This window comes from Protopterus annectens, chromosome 12.part0 (assembly GCF_019279795.1).
Source record: "Protopterus annectens isolate FY-2018-M chromosome 12.part0, PAN1.0, whole genome shotgun sequence".
NCBI classification, from domain to species: domain Eukaryota; kingdom Metazoa; phylum Chordata; order Ceratodontiformes; family Protopteridae; genus Protopterus; species Protopterus annectens.
The window spans coordinates 781,209,325-781,226,072 of record NC_056746.1 but is presented as its reverse complement, the minus strand read 5'-3'; the positions used below and the strand labels follow the sequence as shown (position 1 = coordinate 781,226,072).

The 16,748-nt window shown below is 42.7% G+C and overlaps 1 protein-coding gene across 2 annotated transcripts in view; it reads left to right on the top strand.

Moving 5' to 3' along the window:
- Window positions 1-499: 499 nt before the first annotated feature.
- The window catches only part of COG7 (component of oligomeric golgi complex 7), a 4,201,489-nt gene continuing 4,185,240 nt past the window's right edge, over window positions 500-16,748 (top strand). The window contains exon 1 of one of the 2 annotated variants that reach the window (XM_044089822.1): window positions 500-1,088. In XM_044089822.1, coding sequence (XP_043945757.1) covers window positions 923-1,088 — 166 coding nt within the window. In that variant the 5' untranslated portion in view covers window positions 500-922. The remainder of the gene's footprint in view (window positions 1,089-16,748) is intronic. The other variant, XM_044089821.1, reaches the window with a different exon arrangement.

Below are 16,748 nucleotides of genomic sequence, written 5' to 3'. Positions count from 1 at the left end.
TTATTTCGTATGGATATCTGTTTTTTTTTTTAAAGCGTGGATATTTGTGGTTTGGGGGAGGTCAGCATAATAAATAGGTTGGGAGGATGGCCTAATGGTTAAGGTGTTTACAAACACAACGTACAGGGTTTGAATCTCACAGGGGATAATTGTCTATGCTTAAAAAATGGCTCGCAAGGACAGTTAGCCTAGTACTAATCTATGAACCTGTAATGTAATCCTGGGAGTTAGTGCCTAGGTTAGCAAAGATATTTTTATTCGGAAATGGATTTTTATTTTAAATGCAGCAATGTTTTCGGTTTTATGTTCGGAAAATGCATGTTTTAGACATTGTGGCTTGTTTTACATTTTATATTCGGAAAATGCATTCTCAAATACATTGGCATCAAAATTCATTGACACCAGATGAATATTCAATCGGTCCGACTGACGTACAACTACGGGGGAGGGCTTTGAGCGTGGCTTGTTACTGCGCATCTGGTCAGCCAGTACACTACACTGTCGCCCAGATGGCAACACCATACCATTTTTTTATTTCAAATTCAAATATGTGCCAGTGATTTTAGCCCACTGAACAGAAAAACAACTACATCTGAACACTTACGGCATATACAAAGAAAGCGTCGCACAGCAAACAGAAAAAAAGCCGTCATACACACGTGACCATTCCTATATCCTGTTCTGGCACGGGAAGTAACTGACGTATGACGTTATCTTCCACTCGTTATCAGACTTGCAGTTATGATGAAGTTTTTACCTTGCCCGAATTCTTACGAATTCCATGTGTAGTCCTAGTCGTTGTGATTAAGGGTTTCTTTTTGTTGTCTTGCATATTGCGTCAATGTCTTACTTCTCCATCTTTAACTTTAGATAAATTTATGAACTTGTGGCTTGTTGTTACGCTGTTTTATAACAAAATAACATGGATTTTTCCAAATTTTTGGATGCTGAGTTTGACGTCAAAGACTGGATAAATGGGGCGTTTAAAGCAGTACAAAAAGATGTCCCTGGCAAAGTAGATGGCTATGCAGCCACGCTAGTGATGAAACTCCAGCTTTTCATTCAAGAAGTAAACAACGCTATAGAAGGTAAAAATGCACTTGAATAACTTGCCTTTTTCAGAAGTTTGTGAGAAAGTTGTGAGTAAAATATTGGTCTTTTTCAGTCACTGAAAAAGTTGAGTTGTAGTGGAATTTGTGCCTTCTGCAGTGTAATTAACACATAGATGGCTCTACGCATCCTTGTGTGCGAAAAAAGCGCAGTAGAGTCAGCAGAATGACTCTTCTTGACCCAAATTGTACTGTTTTCACACTACTGGTATCATTACTGAAGTGCTGTCGGGATTCTGCCAAAAGAACTATTGAGTGACAGTGAGGCAGTTGATTTGTTTTCATTGCTTAACTAATAAAACAGTTGTTAATACCATACAGAGGATTACACGCATAACACACGGCGTAGCCAGGTTTTTGAAATTGTGTAAAGTCGAGCCATACCCATCCCTTTCTCAAAAGTTAGTATGGCATCAAGCAGTGTTACACTCCCATCATGGTAAAAGGTAGAGATCCTGTAATGGCTTTGTAGTACATAGTACACAACATGATGAACACTTGCTTTTTGGTGGTTGTGGTACATTTCTATCCCCACATCACACAAACTGTTTTTTGGTTGGTAGTACTTTGCTTGTAACACTGTATTGTGCCAAGCCTCTGTAACGTATTACAGTAGCCAGTTTCGTAGAGGTCCATTTACACCAGTACTCATAGCACCCCTCTGTGCTGCATTATAGCTTGACATGGATCCATTCACATAACTGTTGGTATGAGTGTGAAGCACTGATGTCAGTGCCAGAATATGGAAAGTAAATGCAGGTGGTCCAGTCATACCAGAAACATGCATTCATTAATTGCACAAAAACAATCTTAAGTTATCACAGCCAGAGTTAACAATTCTTAAAAAAAAAAAAAAAAAAAAAAAAAGACTAGTTTACATTTTAGTAGTGTATATAAAAAAAAAAAAAAAGAAAGAAATCCAAGCTGATTCAGCTGTATAGTTTGTGTACATCATCTGACACCCATGGCTTTGAACAGTGATTTGGGAGAATCATCCCGTACACCCAGTTAGTGTGTGTGCGTTTCAGCTGAACATTGTGAGTGTGGACAAGCACAAATGATTGGATTGGTGACAACAAATAGATGGTCATGGTAGAGAATGAGGGGCAGTATTTTTTTGCCACAAGTCTTTCTTATTGAGTAAATATACAGTCATAATAAACATGAACAAGTCCAGGTTTTACATGAAAGTAGGTAAACCAGCAAACATATATGCAAGATAACAACTAGAGAAATGCAATGAAAACTAATACCAGTACCTCCAAAACAATTGACTCAAACCAACTGAGTATGTCATTAATAAAACTTTAAAAAAAAAAAAAAAAAAAAAAGTACACTGGACCCTACCAAATAAACCAGGTTAAGCACTGTTATAATTTAATTGAAACAGACTTCTTCAGAGCACAAAAAATCACATAAATTGAAATTTTATATAAAACCTTAAATCTCATTTCAGTAAATTAGAACCAATCTGAAAGCCATGAATGACCTTAATGTATGTACTGTGCAAGTACCTATTTTGTAGGCCATCGCTGGTGGAACAAAAAGAAGGCAAACTGGCATTGGCTTGATTTGAACATAAACTGTTTGGTCTCTCATAGTGAGCAGTGATCCCTGGAACCTGTCATCCAAGGTGGTGTAGGGTACACACACATCCAGACTGCTGCTTGACAGAATGAATTCCATCAGTGCCATGGATGGTTTGTATTTACTAAACTGAAGTCTGAGCATCATTTTTTTTTCTTTGTTTTTGTTTTTAGTTGTTGCTTAGAGTGCTCATGCACTGAACTGTTCTCCACACAGCTGTCTTAGTTGTAGCCAGATGATGAACAGTTGTCAAAGGATCATAGGAGATTACTGGGCTAATGGCTCTGGGGCCCTTAAACCCCTAGCCAAGAGTTTATCCCCAGAAAAGAAACCACAATCCGCACCCGTCACCCCTGTCAGTGAAGGAAACGGGTGAATCCTCCACTCATTGGGGTTGTGCTTGAAGAGGGTCGGCGACGTACTTTGCTTGACATGTATGGGGAGTCTGTTCCTGAGATGCGGCAGCCTCTGGGAGACAAACCTGTCTTTCAAGCAGGTTTTGTTAATGTCGCATGTTAGATTTAAGCCTTTCAGTTGGGTACTAGGCAAGGAGTTAGACTTATAGATATGGAGTATCTCCAGTAGAGCAGGGTCTGAGATTGCCTTGTAGGTGAAAGAACAGCCCATAAGGCATAACAGCGTACCCAACACTCTAGTCATAGGTGACTCTCTAGTCTGGCACACACTGATGTTCCACTCACCAGGTTAAACAAGGAGAAAGTTACTGTCAGCTGCCTGTCGGGTGCCAGGATCTGCCACATAATGCATGCACTCGGGTCACTCCACAACATGTACAAATATGACTCTGTCATTGTCCATGTTGGTTTGAATGACCTGAGATGTACCTCCCTGGACTACATGAAAAGGGACATGGAGGAGCTGTCCAATCTTGTAGCCCAGGCAGGCATGACCCTAGCCCTGAGTAGCATCTTGTCATCACCCAGAATGATACCACAGTACAAGGACAAAATGATTGACTTCAACAATTAGCTAAGCTTCTGGTGTCCTAAGGGGATCCAATATCTGTCTGCTTGGGATGACATGATCAACAAACCACGATGCTTTGCCAGAGATGGCCTGCACCTGTCACCCCTGGGATTCCAGATACTGGCTAAGGCTCTAGCCACCCCTATAGTACCTTTTTTAGGCAAGGTTCAAATGACAAATTCACCACCATAACGGGTACAAGCAAGAAGAATCTGAGGGTATTGCTACTCAATGCTAGAAGTCTAAACCTCAAAATGCACTCGCTCAAGGCACTCCTTAAAATGGAGAACATCGACATCTGTGCAATGACAGAGACCTGGTTCAAGGCACCAGAGAGTACCCCTGCATATAATTCATACCACGCCTTTCGGCCACCTAACCTGGACCGAAACACTAAAGACTGAGGCATGTCCATATTCATTAAGGATATCCACACCTCCAGGCTAGTTGCTCAGCATAATGCATCCAAGATTATCCAAGTGCAACTAACTCTGGGCAAGACCACAATCCAAATTGTAGCTTGCTACAGATCCCCCACCATGCCCCAAGATTCCCACTCCTCATTTCTTGATACACTGGAAAATATTAGGGTACAACCTAACACCCTAATAATGGGCGATTTCAACTACCCCACCATTAACTGGGAAAACTACTCGCGTACCAACTCTTGTGCTCAACGTTTTCTGGAATTCATAAATTCCAATGCCTTGGATCAACTTATCCACCCCCCCCCCACCAGGGGCAGCAATATCCTAGACCTGATTACCAACATGGGCAATCGGTGCTCCACACCAGATGTCAATTCCTCGGTCAGATCTGACCACAAGCTAATCACCCTAGACATCCACATCCCTCCCCCATCCCGCATTAGGGAAACCACAGTAAAAAAAATTCTCCAAAGCCAACTTCACGCTTCTTAAGACAGAAGTGGTAAACATCACGACACCCATGCTGATGAACAATAGAGGTATGACTGCTGAATCCTACACATATGCACTTTATAAGCACTTGCACGAGTGCATGGATCGTGCAATCCCTAACCGAACCAAGATGCTATCCTTCAAAAAAAGGAAGCCAATCTGGTGGTCCCCTGCTATAAACAAACTCTACAACAGAAGAAAGAAACTGTTGCAAGAAGAAAGAAACTGTTGCAAAAAAAGAGTAAAATCCCATGATTGGAGAAACTCCCTGGTCAGCCTCAATAAGAAGCTGAGATCACTCATAAAATCGCCACCGACTCTAAAGACATCCACAAAGCATTCTATAGCTGTGTCAAGAATCTCAATGGCAACACTCAGATCTGCTCTGAGTTACAGCACAATGGCACTAAATATACAGAACCAACTGATATTGCCAACATCCTGGCAGATAGGTTCAGTGCTAACTTTACCCACCTATCATCCCCTAAAGGGCCCATCTCTATACCAGAAGAATGCAAAGTTCCTGTAATCACGGCTGGACAGGTAAAAAACACACTATCCAAAGCCAAGAACATAGCATCCGTGGGACCTGACAACATCCCAGGCTGTGTTCTACATGAACTACAGAATGAACTGGCACCCCTCCTAAGTACCATGTTCAATCATAGCCTCACCTTAGGCTATGTGCCCACTGAATGGTGCACAGCAACGGTTATCCCACTCCACAAAGGGGGAGCCACCATGGACCCCGGGAACTACCGCCCCATTAGCCTGACGAGCCTGGTCTGCAGGGCTATGGAGCATATCATCATGGAACCTATAAACAATAACACTGGTAATCTCCAAACTCTGGACCCTACCCAAGTTCGGGTTTGTAAAAGGCAGATCATGTCTCCTAAACCTAATAAGACTTCTTTGAAGCGGTCACCAAAGCTGTAGATGAGGGTAAGGTGGTGCACACAGCCTATCTAGATCTCGCCAAGGTTTTCAACACCATCCCCCACTCTGGAATTGTAAACAAACACACTAAACTAGGTATAAATCGCTGTGCCACAAGATGGGTTACGCGCATACACATCACAACCCACTGAACCCACACTGTGAAAGTAGCAGACTCGAAATCTAACTTCAGACCAGTGACAAGTGGAGTACCACAGGGTTCAGTCCTGGGTCCTCACCTGTTTGGTATCTACTTTTCTGAAGTACAGGCTAACACAGAAGGTCTTTGGCTAACAAAGTTCGCAGATGACTGCAAACTAGGAGCCATAATCAAATTTCCCAACTATGTGGATTATCCTAGAAAAGGGCCTCACTGAGACAGATGCCTGGTGTCAAAAACATGGTCTCAAGCTCAATGCCAAAAAGTGCATTGTCATCCCTTTTGGTAAAAACTCTGTACCCATGAACTACCACCGAAAGTGTGATGAGACTTTGGGACACAAGGGGACAGTAGTCTCTCCTTTGGCAATCACATCGCCACAGTAGTCAGGCAGTCTTTCTACGTGGCACACCTAATCACAAAAGGTTTCTCATCCAGGAAAAAAGAGGTAATTGTTCCCCTCTACTCATCACTCATTAGACCCATTATAGTGTACAATGCCCTTTTTGGTATGTACCTCACAAGACATCTACAACAACTGGAAAGGCCACAGAAATACCTCGCAGAGGATTGCCGGCCTCAAACAGATGCCCTACGCAGACCGTCTCAGAAAACTCCAGCTTTAATCTGTTGCATATCGCCTACTCAGAGGCGGTCTCTGCCTAACATACAAAGATATATGTCAAACCCAGAGCTATTGGGACATGCTCCACGTAAAGAAATCCCAATCCCTCCAAGCTACACGCTCTAGGGACTTAAAACCTTGTCACCTTAATAAACGGAACATGCTGGAGGGATAGATTCCTGTCTCAGAGAATTCCCATACTCTGAAACAAACTACCTATCTATATCAAACAAACCTCCTCATTAGCACTCTTCCAAGAAAAATCTTGATGATTGGATGGGAGATAGGAAACTCACCCTGGGGATCACTTCTGTGGCTTTGCTTGACAGGGCACAGGAAAATAATTTTCTTGGGTGGCAAAAGCCAGGGTACTGTTTGGCTAGGCTTATATAGGCCCTAGGGCCAATAGCCTAGTACCTACCTATGAACAGGTCACCTGTGAGCAATCTGTACGATACAGAGTAGTGATGGTGATTTGACCCTGTCCACATAGGATGGGTGTTGGAGGCCATGGATTTTCTTTGTGGGGTACTTCTGTGGCCTTTCCAGTTGGTGCAGGTGTTTGGAGAGGTACATATAAACTGGGTGTTGTACTCATGTTATTGGCCTCATTAGAGGGATGAGTTACAGAGAGGTAATAACCACCTTTTTTCTGGATGCAGTCCCTTTACTTATGAGATGAACCAAGTAAAAGGCTTTTCTGACCACTGCTGCTGCATGATGGTCCACTGTGAGATTGTTGTCAACTTGTGTACCCAGGTCTCTCGCCACAGGTTTTGTGCTTAGGAAGTTGCCACTAATGTGGTAATCGTAGTTTTGCCCCCCCCCTTAAGTTCAGTACTGACAACGTCAGTTCTTCTGGTTGATGATTGCTCAGCTGAGCTCAGGTCATCATTAATTTGATTTTTTTTTTTTGTCACCTAGGCTGCACTAAGAGCATCAACACATAGTGTAAGGTTCTCCACTGGACTGTTGTCCAGATAGCATTACTTCATTATCCTCCATGAGAAGTGTTGCTTTGTTGGCACTATTGATACTTTTCTGATATCCCCCAAGCCCTCCCCAGCCTCCCTTTGTTGCACTTAACAAACTAACACTTAAAGAACAACTGAGATCCTGCAAAGGTTTGCTCTGATAATGTAGAATTGGAGTTGTCTGTGGACATCCATGGTAAGACGTATCCTGTCTTCAGTTTAGGTTTTGTAAGGAACAGCGAGTCTGATAGCTTGGCTAAAGAAAAACTGATACCGCTGTATGCATAAATAAAAGATTAGTTTTTAAACTCTGTGTTCGCATGATGTTGCGATTGTTTGCTCATTCTGCACTGCTGCTACATTGTTTTAACCCATTGCGAGGCATCTCATTTGCATTTTTTCCCTTAACCAGCACTCCTGTGAGACTTGCAACTACTGCGATTTTATCCAGCCCTACTCACGTCTATAGATACTGTATTTTGATAGCACCCACTCTACCATCCTTAACCATGGATGGACAGTTTCCTTTGGTTTATCCTGCTAGTCTAGTTGAAATGGGCATCTTGAGACGGTGTAGGAACTGCCTCATGTACACGGACAACCCTCTTCTTCTACCACTTTGGAACGCAATATGTGAGAGATGCAATTACATAAGAGCCTAGAATCCTTGCTGTCTCAATCACAAGCCAGTACATCTGGCAATTAGAAGGTTGCCTGCACAAACGCCACAAACCCCCCACACCTGTACAGTACATTACTACATATGTGGAGGTTCTCAACAAAAAACATACCTAAACAATAGAGACCTCTGAGGCGAAAGCGCGCGCACACACATCACAACCCACTGCACCAAGCACCACACATAGCACACATGCCTTTGAATCACAGCCTCTAAGGCCCAGCCACAAACCCAACATAACTAGTCATAGGGGTGACTATTTTGAGACACACAGATGTGCCCCTCACCAGGCTAGACAAGGGGAAAGTCACGGTAAGTCATTTGTCAGGTGCTAGAATCTGCCATATCAAATCTATCAAAAACAGGTACTGTTATGACTCTCATAGTCCATGTTGGTGTGAATGACTTGATATGTAGCTCTCTGAACAATATGCAGAGAGACATGATTGAGCTCGCTGAATGTGTGCCAGGCAGGTATGTCCCTAGCGTTAAGCAGCATCCTACCATCACCCAGAGTGATGCCTCACTACAAACGGAAAATGATTGATTTTAACAATTGGCTTGGTTTCTGGTGTCATTCTTGGGAATCCAGTACCTGACAGCCTGGGAGGACATGGTTGACAGACCACGATGCTTTGCTAGAGATTCCCTTAATCTGTCTCCTGTGGGCTTTAGGCTTCTGGCAAAGGCTTTTGCCTGCCCCGTAGTGCTTTTTTTAGGCAAAGTTATGATGACAAAATTACCAACATGAAAAATTCTTTTAAAACAAAATGTAAAGGTTATGCTGCTAAACGCTAGGAGTCTTAACATGAAACTGCACTCATTGCAATCATTCCTTGCCCTGGAAGATGCTGACATATCTGGAGTCATTGAAATCTGGTTCAATAAGAATTTCAACTGCACAAATTTCCAAAATGAACTCAAGTCTTACAGTTGGTCAGTTCTGAAACAATTACCACTTGAAGCAGTAAATTACTTTAATACCAAATTCCTATCCATCCTTAACACCCATGCACCAGCATGGACTATTGGAACCAAAACAAGTTGCTTCTTGGCTGTCAAAAGAAACCAGACATAAAATGCCACTTAGGGGCTTGGGTCACTTTGACCACAAAAAATGCCATAGATCAACTTTGATACAGACAGCTAAGAAATGAAACAAAACCAATTATCCCCTGGATGCCCATATTCTCTGGCCACTACACTCTGCTCCCAACTCCCCTTTAACTTCAAGCCAGTTTGCACATCTTTGGTCCAAAAATTACTTGAAAAAAACTAAAGCCTACCACCCTGTCGGCTGATCTCCTCCCTGTAGAATATCTACAAAAAGCTGCAGATATTACTACCCATTATAGCCCATTACTATCCTGATCAATAAAACTACAACTTTAAGCATCCATTCCCTCCATCTGGAAGATGTCCCATGTTATCCCACTCCATAAAGGGGGCAGTTCTACTAAACTTTCAAAACTGCCATAGCTATTCTGTCACCCTTGGATAAATTATGGAAAAATGCATCCACAGTCATCTGCTGAACCATCTTATCCATAATAATTTTCTAGCCAACACCTAACATGGCTTTAGACCATTCCGTAGTACAACCTCAGCCCTCCTCTCCTTCTCTAACGTCATTAACACCGAAACAATAATAAACTTTCCTCTGCTGTCTCTTTCGATCTTTCAAAAGCCTTTGATATGGTAAACCACCAAATACTCAAACACTTTGAAATCCATCTCCCTAGAGGACCAGGCCATCCAATGATTTATCATATCTCAGTGGTAGAAACAGGCTGTCATATGGCAGAGCAAACTATTCATCCTTTAACCCATCACCCTCGGAGTACCTCAAGGCTCCATACTAGGTCCACTATTTTCCATTTTCATCAGTGATTTGTATAAGGTGCATTCAATATGCGAATGACTCCACTTTAGTATGGCCCGGCACTTCATCTGCAGAGTCGCAGATTCTATCCCAAAATACTTTTTAATACAGTTGAAAATTGGCTCCTTAACAGTTATCTCATGTTAAATCCTAATGAAACCAAACTGCTTTTCTCCTCCAGACACAGGTCTGTCCTATAACCTTTACATTACAATCCAACAACAGCACCATTATTTCCCCAGATTCCTCAACCAAACTGTTAGGAGTTATAATAGGTAATAACCTTAAGTTTGATCTGCAGATCAATAAAGCTATTAAAGCAATTAATAAAAAACTTGGCTCACTATATAGGATCAAGCCCTTCCTAACGTCATTAGCCAGAACTGTAATTGCTCGTACACATCTACTCTCCACCTTCCTCTATACTTCCCCTCCATTTACAAACCTCAGCAAAACTGACCTTAATAAACTTTCTAGCAGCTACAGTCACATTGCTAGATTTGCTACCGATGCAGCCTACAGAACTCATCACTGTCATAACCTAAATCTACTAGGATGACTTGAACTGCCTAACCTACTTCAGGTTAACCAACTAGTAGTTGCACACAAGGTCCTGAACCAACCAGATAATACACCCGTACTTAAAAACCTCATCACCCCCTACAGTAACCTTAGCGCACTTCGTTCATTTGAAAGACTACTAGTTCAAACTCTCAAATCCAACAACACAGCCTGTAAGTATCTATTTGCTAACTCTGTTGGCAAAACTTGGAATTCTCTTTCTGCTAATCTTGCTTCTGAACTCTCTCTAGCTCAGTTCAAGAAAAGTCTGATTCAGTACTTTGTTTAATGTCTATGTCCTAATCCAGACTAACTCTAACCATCACTCGTGTGCACATGGAGGACTTTTGCCTACACTTTGTTTCTTAACTTATAAATCCTATGATCTCCTTGGAGCTACTACCAGGTTAGCCTACTAGGCATTCATTATCCTATCATTCTTAAAAACACTGTGTAGAATTTTCCATCTGAGTAAAAATGTAGTAATTTGTGTATCTTTTGTTTACATCTGTGTAAAAATCTTATTTGTGTTTTTAAACTGTAAAAATGTAACAGTTTGAATGTATTTTTGGAGCTTTTCTCCCTGGTCCTCCACTGAAAATGGGCATGTATTCAGTTGGACTATCCCGGTAAACAAATGTAAAATAAAATAAAGCTGCAGAGAACGCCCCAGCCAACCAGGTTTTGTCCTACTATACCAAACTGAAGGCTACAAAACCCAAGGAGGTGGAGTCTCAGTATTTATCAAAGATTTACACATCTCCAGGCTGGTCAAACAGTAGGGCGCACAGGAGACAGTCCAGGTGTAGTTAACTATTGACAAAACACCTTTTCAAATCATAGCTAGGTAGAGACCCCCAACCATGGCCCAGGAGGTCCACTCCATCTATCTGGACTTGCATGAATCTATCAAGATTCAATGCTCTACCCTGACCTGGGTGATTTTAACTACCCAACCATAGAGTGGAAGACCTATTCTAGCTTAAACATGAATGCCTGGACGTCTATGCTAGTGCATTGGATCAGCTGGTCGACATGCCCAAAAAAGGTGAAAATATCCTGGACCTGGTACTAACCAACATGAGTAGCCACTGTAGCACCCCTACAGTGTCCTCTTCTTGGTGACTTCGAAAGTGATTGCATTATGGTCTGATCTTACCATCTCCCCTGACCCCCCCCCCCCCTTTGCCAGTGTCAAACAAAACAACATTTTCCAAAGCTGACTTCTGCCTTCTGAGAACAGGTATAAGCAGGTTCACAGCCCCCATCCCTTCATTTTAATTGAGCAATAATGCCCAAGTCTACACCAAAAAATTGAGTACTTGTATAGCTGCATTGACTTGGCAATACCTGACAGGACTAAGTCATCTCCCGCAAGGAAGAGTTAAACTTGTCTGGTGGACATCAGCAATAAACAGAGACTCTAATAAAATGAAAAAAAAAATGCTGTCCAGGACCAAGGAGGAGCAGGTGCCAAGTTGGAAGCAATCTCTCCTTTGTCTGAACAAGCTAATAAGGTCACTGGTGAAATCCACTAAGGCTAACTTTGAGTCCAAATTAGTCACGTCCACTAAGGACAATCACAGGGCCTTCTTTGCATATGTCTGCAATCTCCAAGGTAACTCCAAATCAGCTCTGAATTGGAGGTCAATAATACCATGTCCACAAACGCCATAGATGTAGCCAACCTACTGGCAGACAAGTTCAGCAAACCCCCCCCCCATTAGTTAACCAGGACATCTCCAGCACCTGCCATCCTCTCCACCAGGGAGCAGGATATTAATGCTTTCTCAAAGGCAAAAAATACAGCCTCCTTGGGACCCAAGAACATTTCTGGCTGTGTCTTGCATGAGTTCGGGCAAGAGCTCTCTGCACCACTAGGCACATTATTCAACCAAAGCCTGTACACCGGCTTTGTCCCAGCAAAATGGAGGATAGCCACAGTTATCTCTCTGCGCAAAGGTGGAGCGTCCACTGACCCAGGCAGTTATAGGCCCATCAGCCTAACTAGCCTGATCTGCAAGGTTTTGTGGATATGGGCATCCTGAGGGAATGTAGAAATTCTCATGTTTACCGACAACCAGTTAATTCTCAAACTGATATGGTATATGAGAGCTGTATTTACACAATGTCACTGGAGGCAAAGTTCTCACATAAAAGTACTCCTAATGTCAATAACGTTGTCAGTAGTATACACACTGCACTGATCACACACAATTCAAAGCAGAAACATATACCCATGTAAGATGAGGCATTTAAATGTAACCTCCCTAAACCCCAAAGACCTCCTTGGTGAGAATACATAGCAAATACCCTCAGCAGCCCCAAACTCGCTCTTTCAAAACACACACACCAACAAATATAGACGCATCTCATGGAGGCTGTACTCCTAAGCCCATAAAGCAAGTCACGACACAATCCAACATTCTAGTCATTGGAGACTCCGTCATGAGACAGACTGATGTCCCTCTCACCAGACTGAGTAAGGAGAAAGTTACAGTCAGTTGCTTATCTGGGGCTAGGATCTGCCACATGCATGCAGTCAAATCATTGGACCACAGTTACCAGTATGACACACTCGTAGTCCATGTGGGAATAAATTACCTCTGAGACATGCCTCTGTAGACTATATGAAGAGACGCATCATGGAGCTCTCGGAATATGTGTCTCAGGCTGGTATGAGCCTAACATTGAGCAGCATTTTACCTTCAAGGATGATGCCACAATACGAACAAAAGATGATTGACTTGAATAATTGGCTTAGTTTCTTATGCCATTCAAATGGGTGCAGTATTTGTCAGCATGGAAGGAGATGGTTAGCAGACCACGCTGCTTTGCCAGGGATGGTCTGCACCTCTCCCCTCTAGGCTTTTGACGGTTAGCTAAAACATGGTCTTCCCCCTTAAATGCCTTTTTTAGGCAATGCCAAACTGAAAGTACTTCTGACATAGCAAATCAAAACCAAGAAAATCTAAAGGTTTTACTGCTCAATGCTGGAAGTCTAAAACTCCACTCCCTAGAAGTTCCCTTTTCCCTAGAGAATGCTGACGTCTGTGTGGTCACTGAGGCATGGTTTAAAGCCATGGAGAGCACACCAACAGTGCAAGGTTAAAATGCCTTCCACGCATTTAGGCCAGCTACTTCACATGCGAGGACTAAAGATGGAGGAGTCTCTATTTACCTCAAAAATAAATATACTTGAAGGGTGGTCAAACAGTACAATGCACTTGAGTTGCTCCATGTTCAAATAACCAGAGGTAAAATCCAGTACCACTTCCTTGCAAGATATAGCTCCCCCTGTATGACCCAGGAAACCCATACCATGTATTTAAACTTGGAAACATTAACCACCCAACCCAATACCATATTCATGGATGACTTTAAATACCCCACTATTAACTGGGAATACTATACAACACCAAACTTGGAGACGGAGATTCTTGGATTTTGTAAACACAAACTCCCTGGACCAGATAGTCAGTACACCAAACTGGTGCAGCCATACTGGATCTGGTCCACACTAATATGGGAGACTGCCGCACACCCCCTACTGTAATGCCTTTCCTGGTAAGGTCAGACCACAAAATGGTCGTCTTTGAAGTAAAAATAAAACCTGGACCCCCAGCTAAACCTGGAATGTTCAGGAACTATTTTAAGGCTAACCTCCTGCTGTTGAGTGAGAACCTCCCAAAATTTCAAGCCCCCATAAACCATGTGAACACTTCTGTCTATGCAGAACTGTTCACAGAAATCCTCTGCAAGCATGTTAATAGCTGCATAGAGGCAGCTGTACCCACCAGGAAGAAGTACAGAACTAACCAAAAAACAAGCCACCCTGGTGGAATTGCAGGACAACCACAAAACATTCTTTAGTCGTGTGCAACCTCAAAGGCAATACATACAATTGTGTGCAGAGCTCATTGTAAATGGAGCCACGTATATTGAGCCAGAAGATATAGCAAACCACCTGGCTGAAGATAAATTCAGCTCCAACTTTACTCCTCTCTCCACCTCAACCTTCTCTCAGGAAGTATCAAATATAACTCCCCCCTAGTATCACTAGGGAACAGGTCTTTAATGCTTTCTGTAAGACCAAGAACACTGCATCAATGGGCCCAGACAGTATCACAGGATGCCTTCTAAATAGCATGAGACATGACCTGTAAGGGCCTCTGGAATTACTGTTTAACTGTAGCCTGCAGGCTTCATGCCTCATGAATGGAGAAAGGCAATAGCCATCCCTCTGCCCAAAGGCGGGCCATCTGCAGACCCTGGAAACTACAGACTCACAAGTCTCACTAGTCTTGTATGTAGAGCTATGGAAAGAATTATGGAGATGATCAATAAATTCCTCCAGCTCCACTATTGACTGGATCCTCACTAACTCCCCTAACCGCTACCATAATCCATCTATTCTACCAGATTCCTTAAGTGACCATCTTCCGATTTCTATTCTAAGACACACTACCCAAATCGTACCTTTATGACTATTGTAAACTCTAACTTATCTCCCAGTTGAACTCCATACTGTCTAGTATTGACAAGCCCATCCTCGGGCAGATCCCTCTCGGTGAAGCAGTGAGTAAATTTAACAGCATCTTCTTGGACACCCTGAACTCCCTTGTCCCCTCTAGGAGAATTGAAATGAAATCTAACCATGCCCTCTGGCTTTCTAAGGATACTAGATCTATAATGCATAAGAGAGAGTGCCTGGAAAGCCTGGATCAAAACAAAAAACTATCCCTAGTGCAGAAATGGAGAACTGCAGAATCTTGCCAAGAAACAAATCATTAAGGACAAAAAAAAAATTCATACTGCATATTTCCCAAAATCAATAACCTATCCAACCCTTGTAAATTTTGGTCAACTCCAAACAAAATTCTTTCTCCAGGCTGCCCTTCCAACCCCCCCTTTCTCAAATAAACCTCCTTCAGAAGCTGCTACCCTCCTTAATAAGCACTTCATTGACACAATTAAAAAAACTCACACCCTCCAGCTCCAACACAACTGCCCCCTACACTTTCTAACCCACCCAACACAAACCTCTTCTCCTTTCAGCCTGTTCCACTTCCCACATTGAATCTCTTCTTCTGAAGCTTAAACCTTGCTTTCTCTCCACAGATAATTTTCCTCCTTCCTTCATCTGCTGAATCTATAGCCTATCCTGTATCCATACTAATTAACAGATCCATTCAAGAAGCAAGTGTTCCTTTCATCTGGAAATCCTTCACCATCCCCCTGAATATAGGAGGAAACTCAACTGACCCATACAACTATAGACCCTTCGCCATCCTATCTCTTCTATTCTAGATACTTTGAAAAATGCTTTCAGTCGCAAATTCTCAACTATCTCCTCAACAAAACCTCCTTACTCCACTCAACATGGTTTTCGGCCAAGCCATAGCACAGCTACTGCCCTCCTTTCAGTTACTTGTAGTATCACTGAGGCCCATGACAGTAACCAACTCTCATCCTGCCTTTTCCTTTGACCTCTCCAAAGCTTTTGACAGTCTCCCACCCTCTACTGCTGTCTAAGCTATCCATGCTCATCCCATCTCCTGCCTCATGCTCATCCCATCTCCTGCCTCATGCTCATCCCATCTCCTGCCTCATGCTCATCCCATCTCCTGCCTCATGCTCATCCCATCTCCTGCCTCATGCTCATCCCATCTCCTGCCTCCCTGTCCTGGTCCAGCTACCTCTCTGGTAGGCTACAATCTGTCAGATGGCTCTCAATCTGCTCTCCCTCCATTCCCGTCACAGCAGGTGTTCCACAGGGTTCTGTCCTGGGCCCCCTTCTGTTTAATATTTTTACTAATGAACTATATACATCCTGCAATCAATCGGCCCTTATCTAATACGCTGACGATTTGACTCTCATCTCTATCTCTAGCAATATCTCTGAACTCCATACCCTAATGCAAGACGCCTTTCTATCTATTGAAAAGTGTCTGTGATAATTTTCTCATCCTAAACCCAAAGAAAACCAAACTCCTGCTGCTTTTCCCATGTTTGCTCTCCCATCATAAGTCCACCTTTGTTATCACATTCTCTAATAACACTGTCATACAACCTGAACCCCACACAAAGCTTTTAGGTGCCATCATTGACAATGAACTCAAATTTAACCTACATAAAAACTCACCAAAAACTAGCCCACTTTATCATAACAGAAAATGTTTAACTTCCAGTGCTAGACTCTCCGTGGCACAGGCACTTCTCCTCCCCTCCCTTTTATATGCTGCCCCTGTCCTAACTAACATTCAGTCCACAACCTTGTCCAAACTCCAACAAACATACCACAAAACAGCAAGATTTATCACCA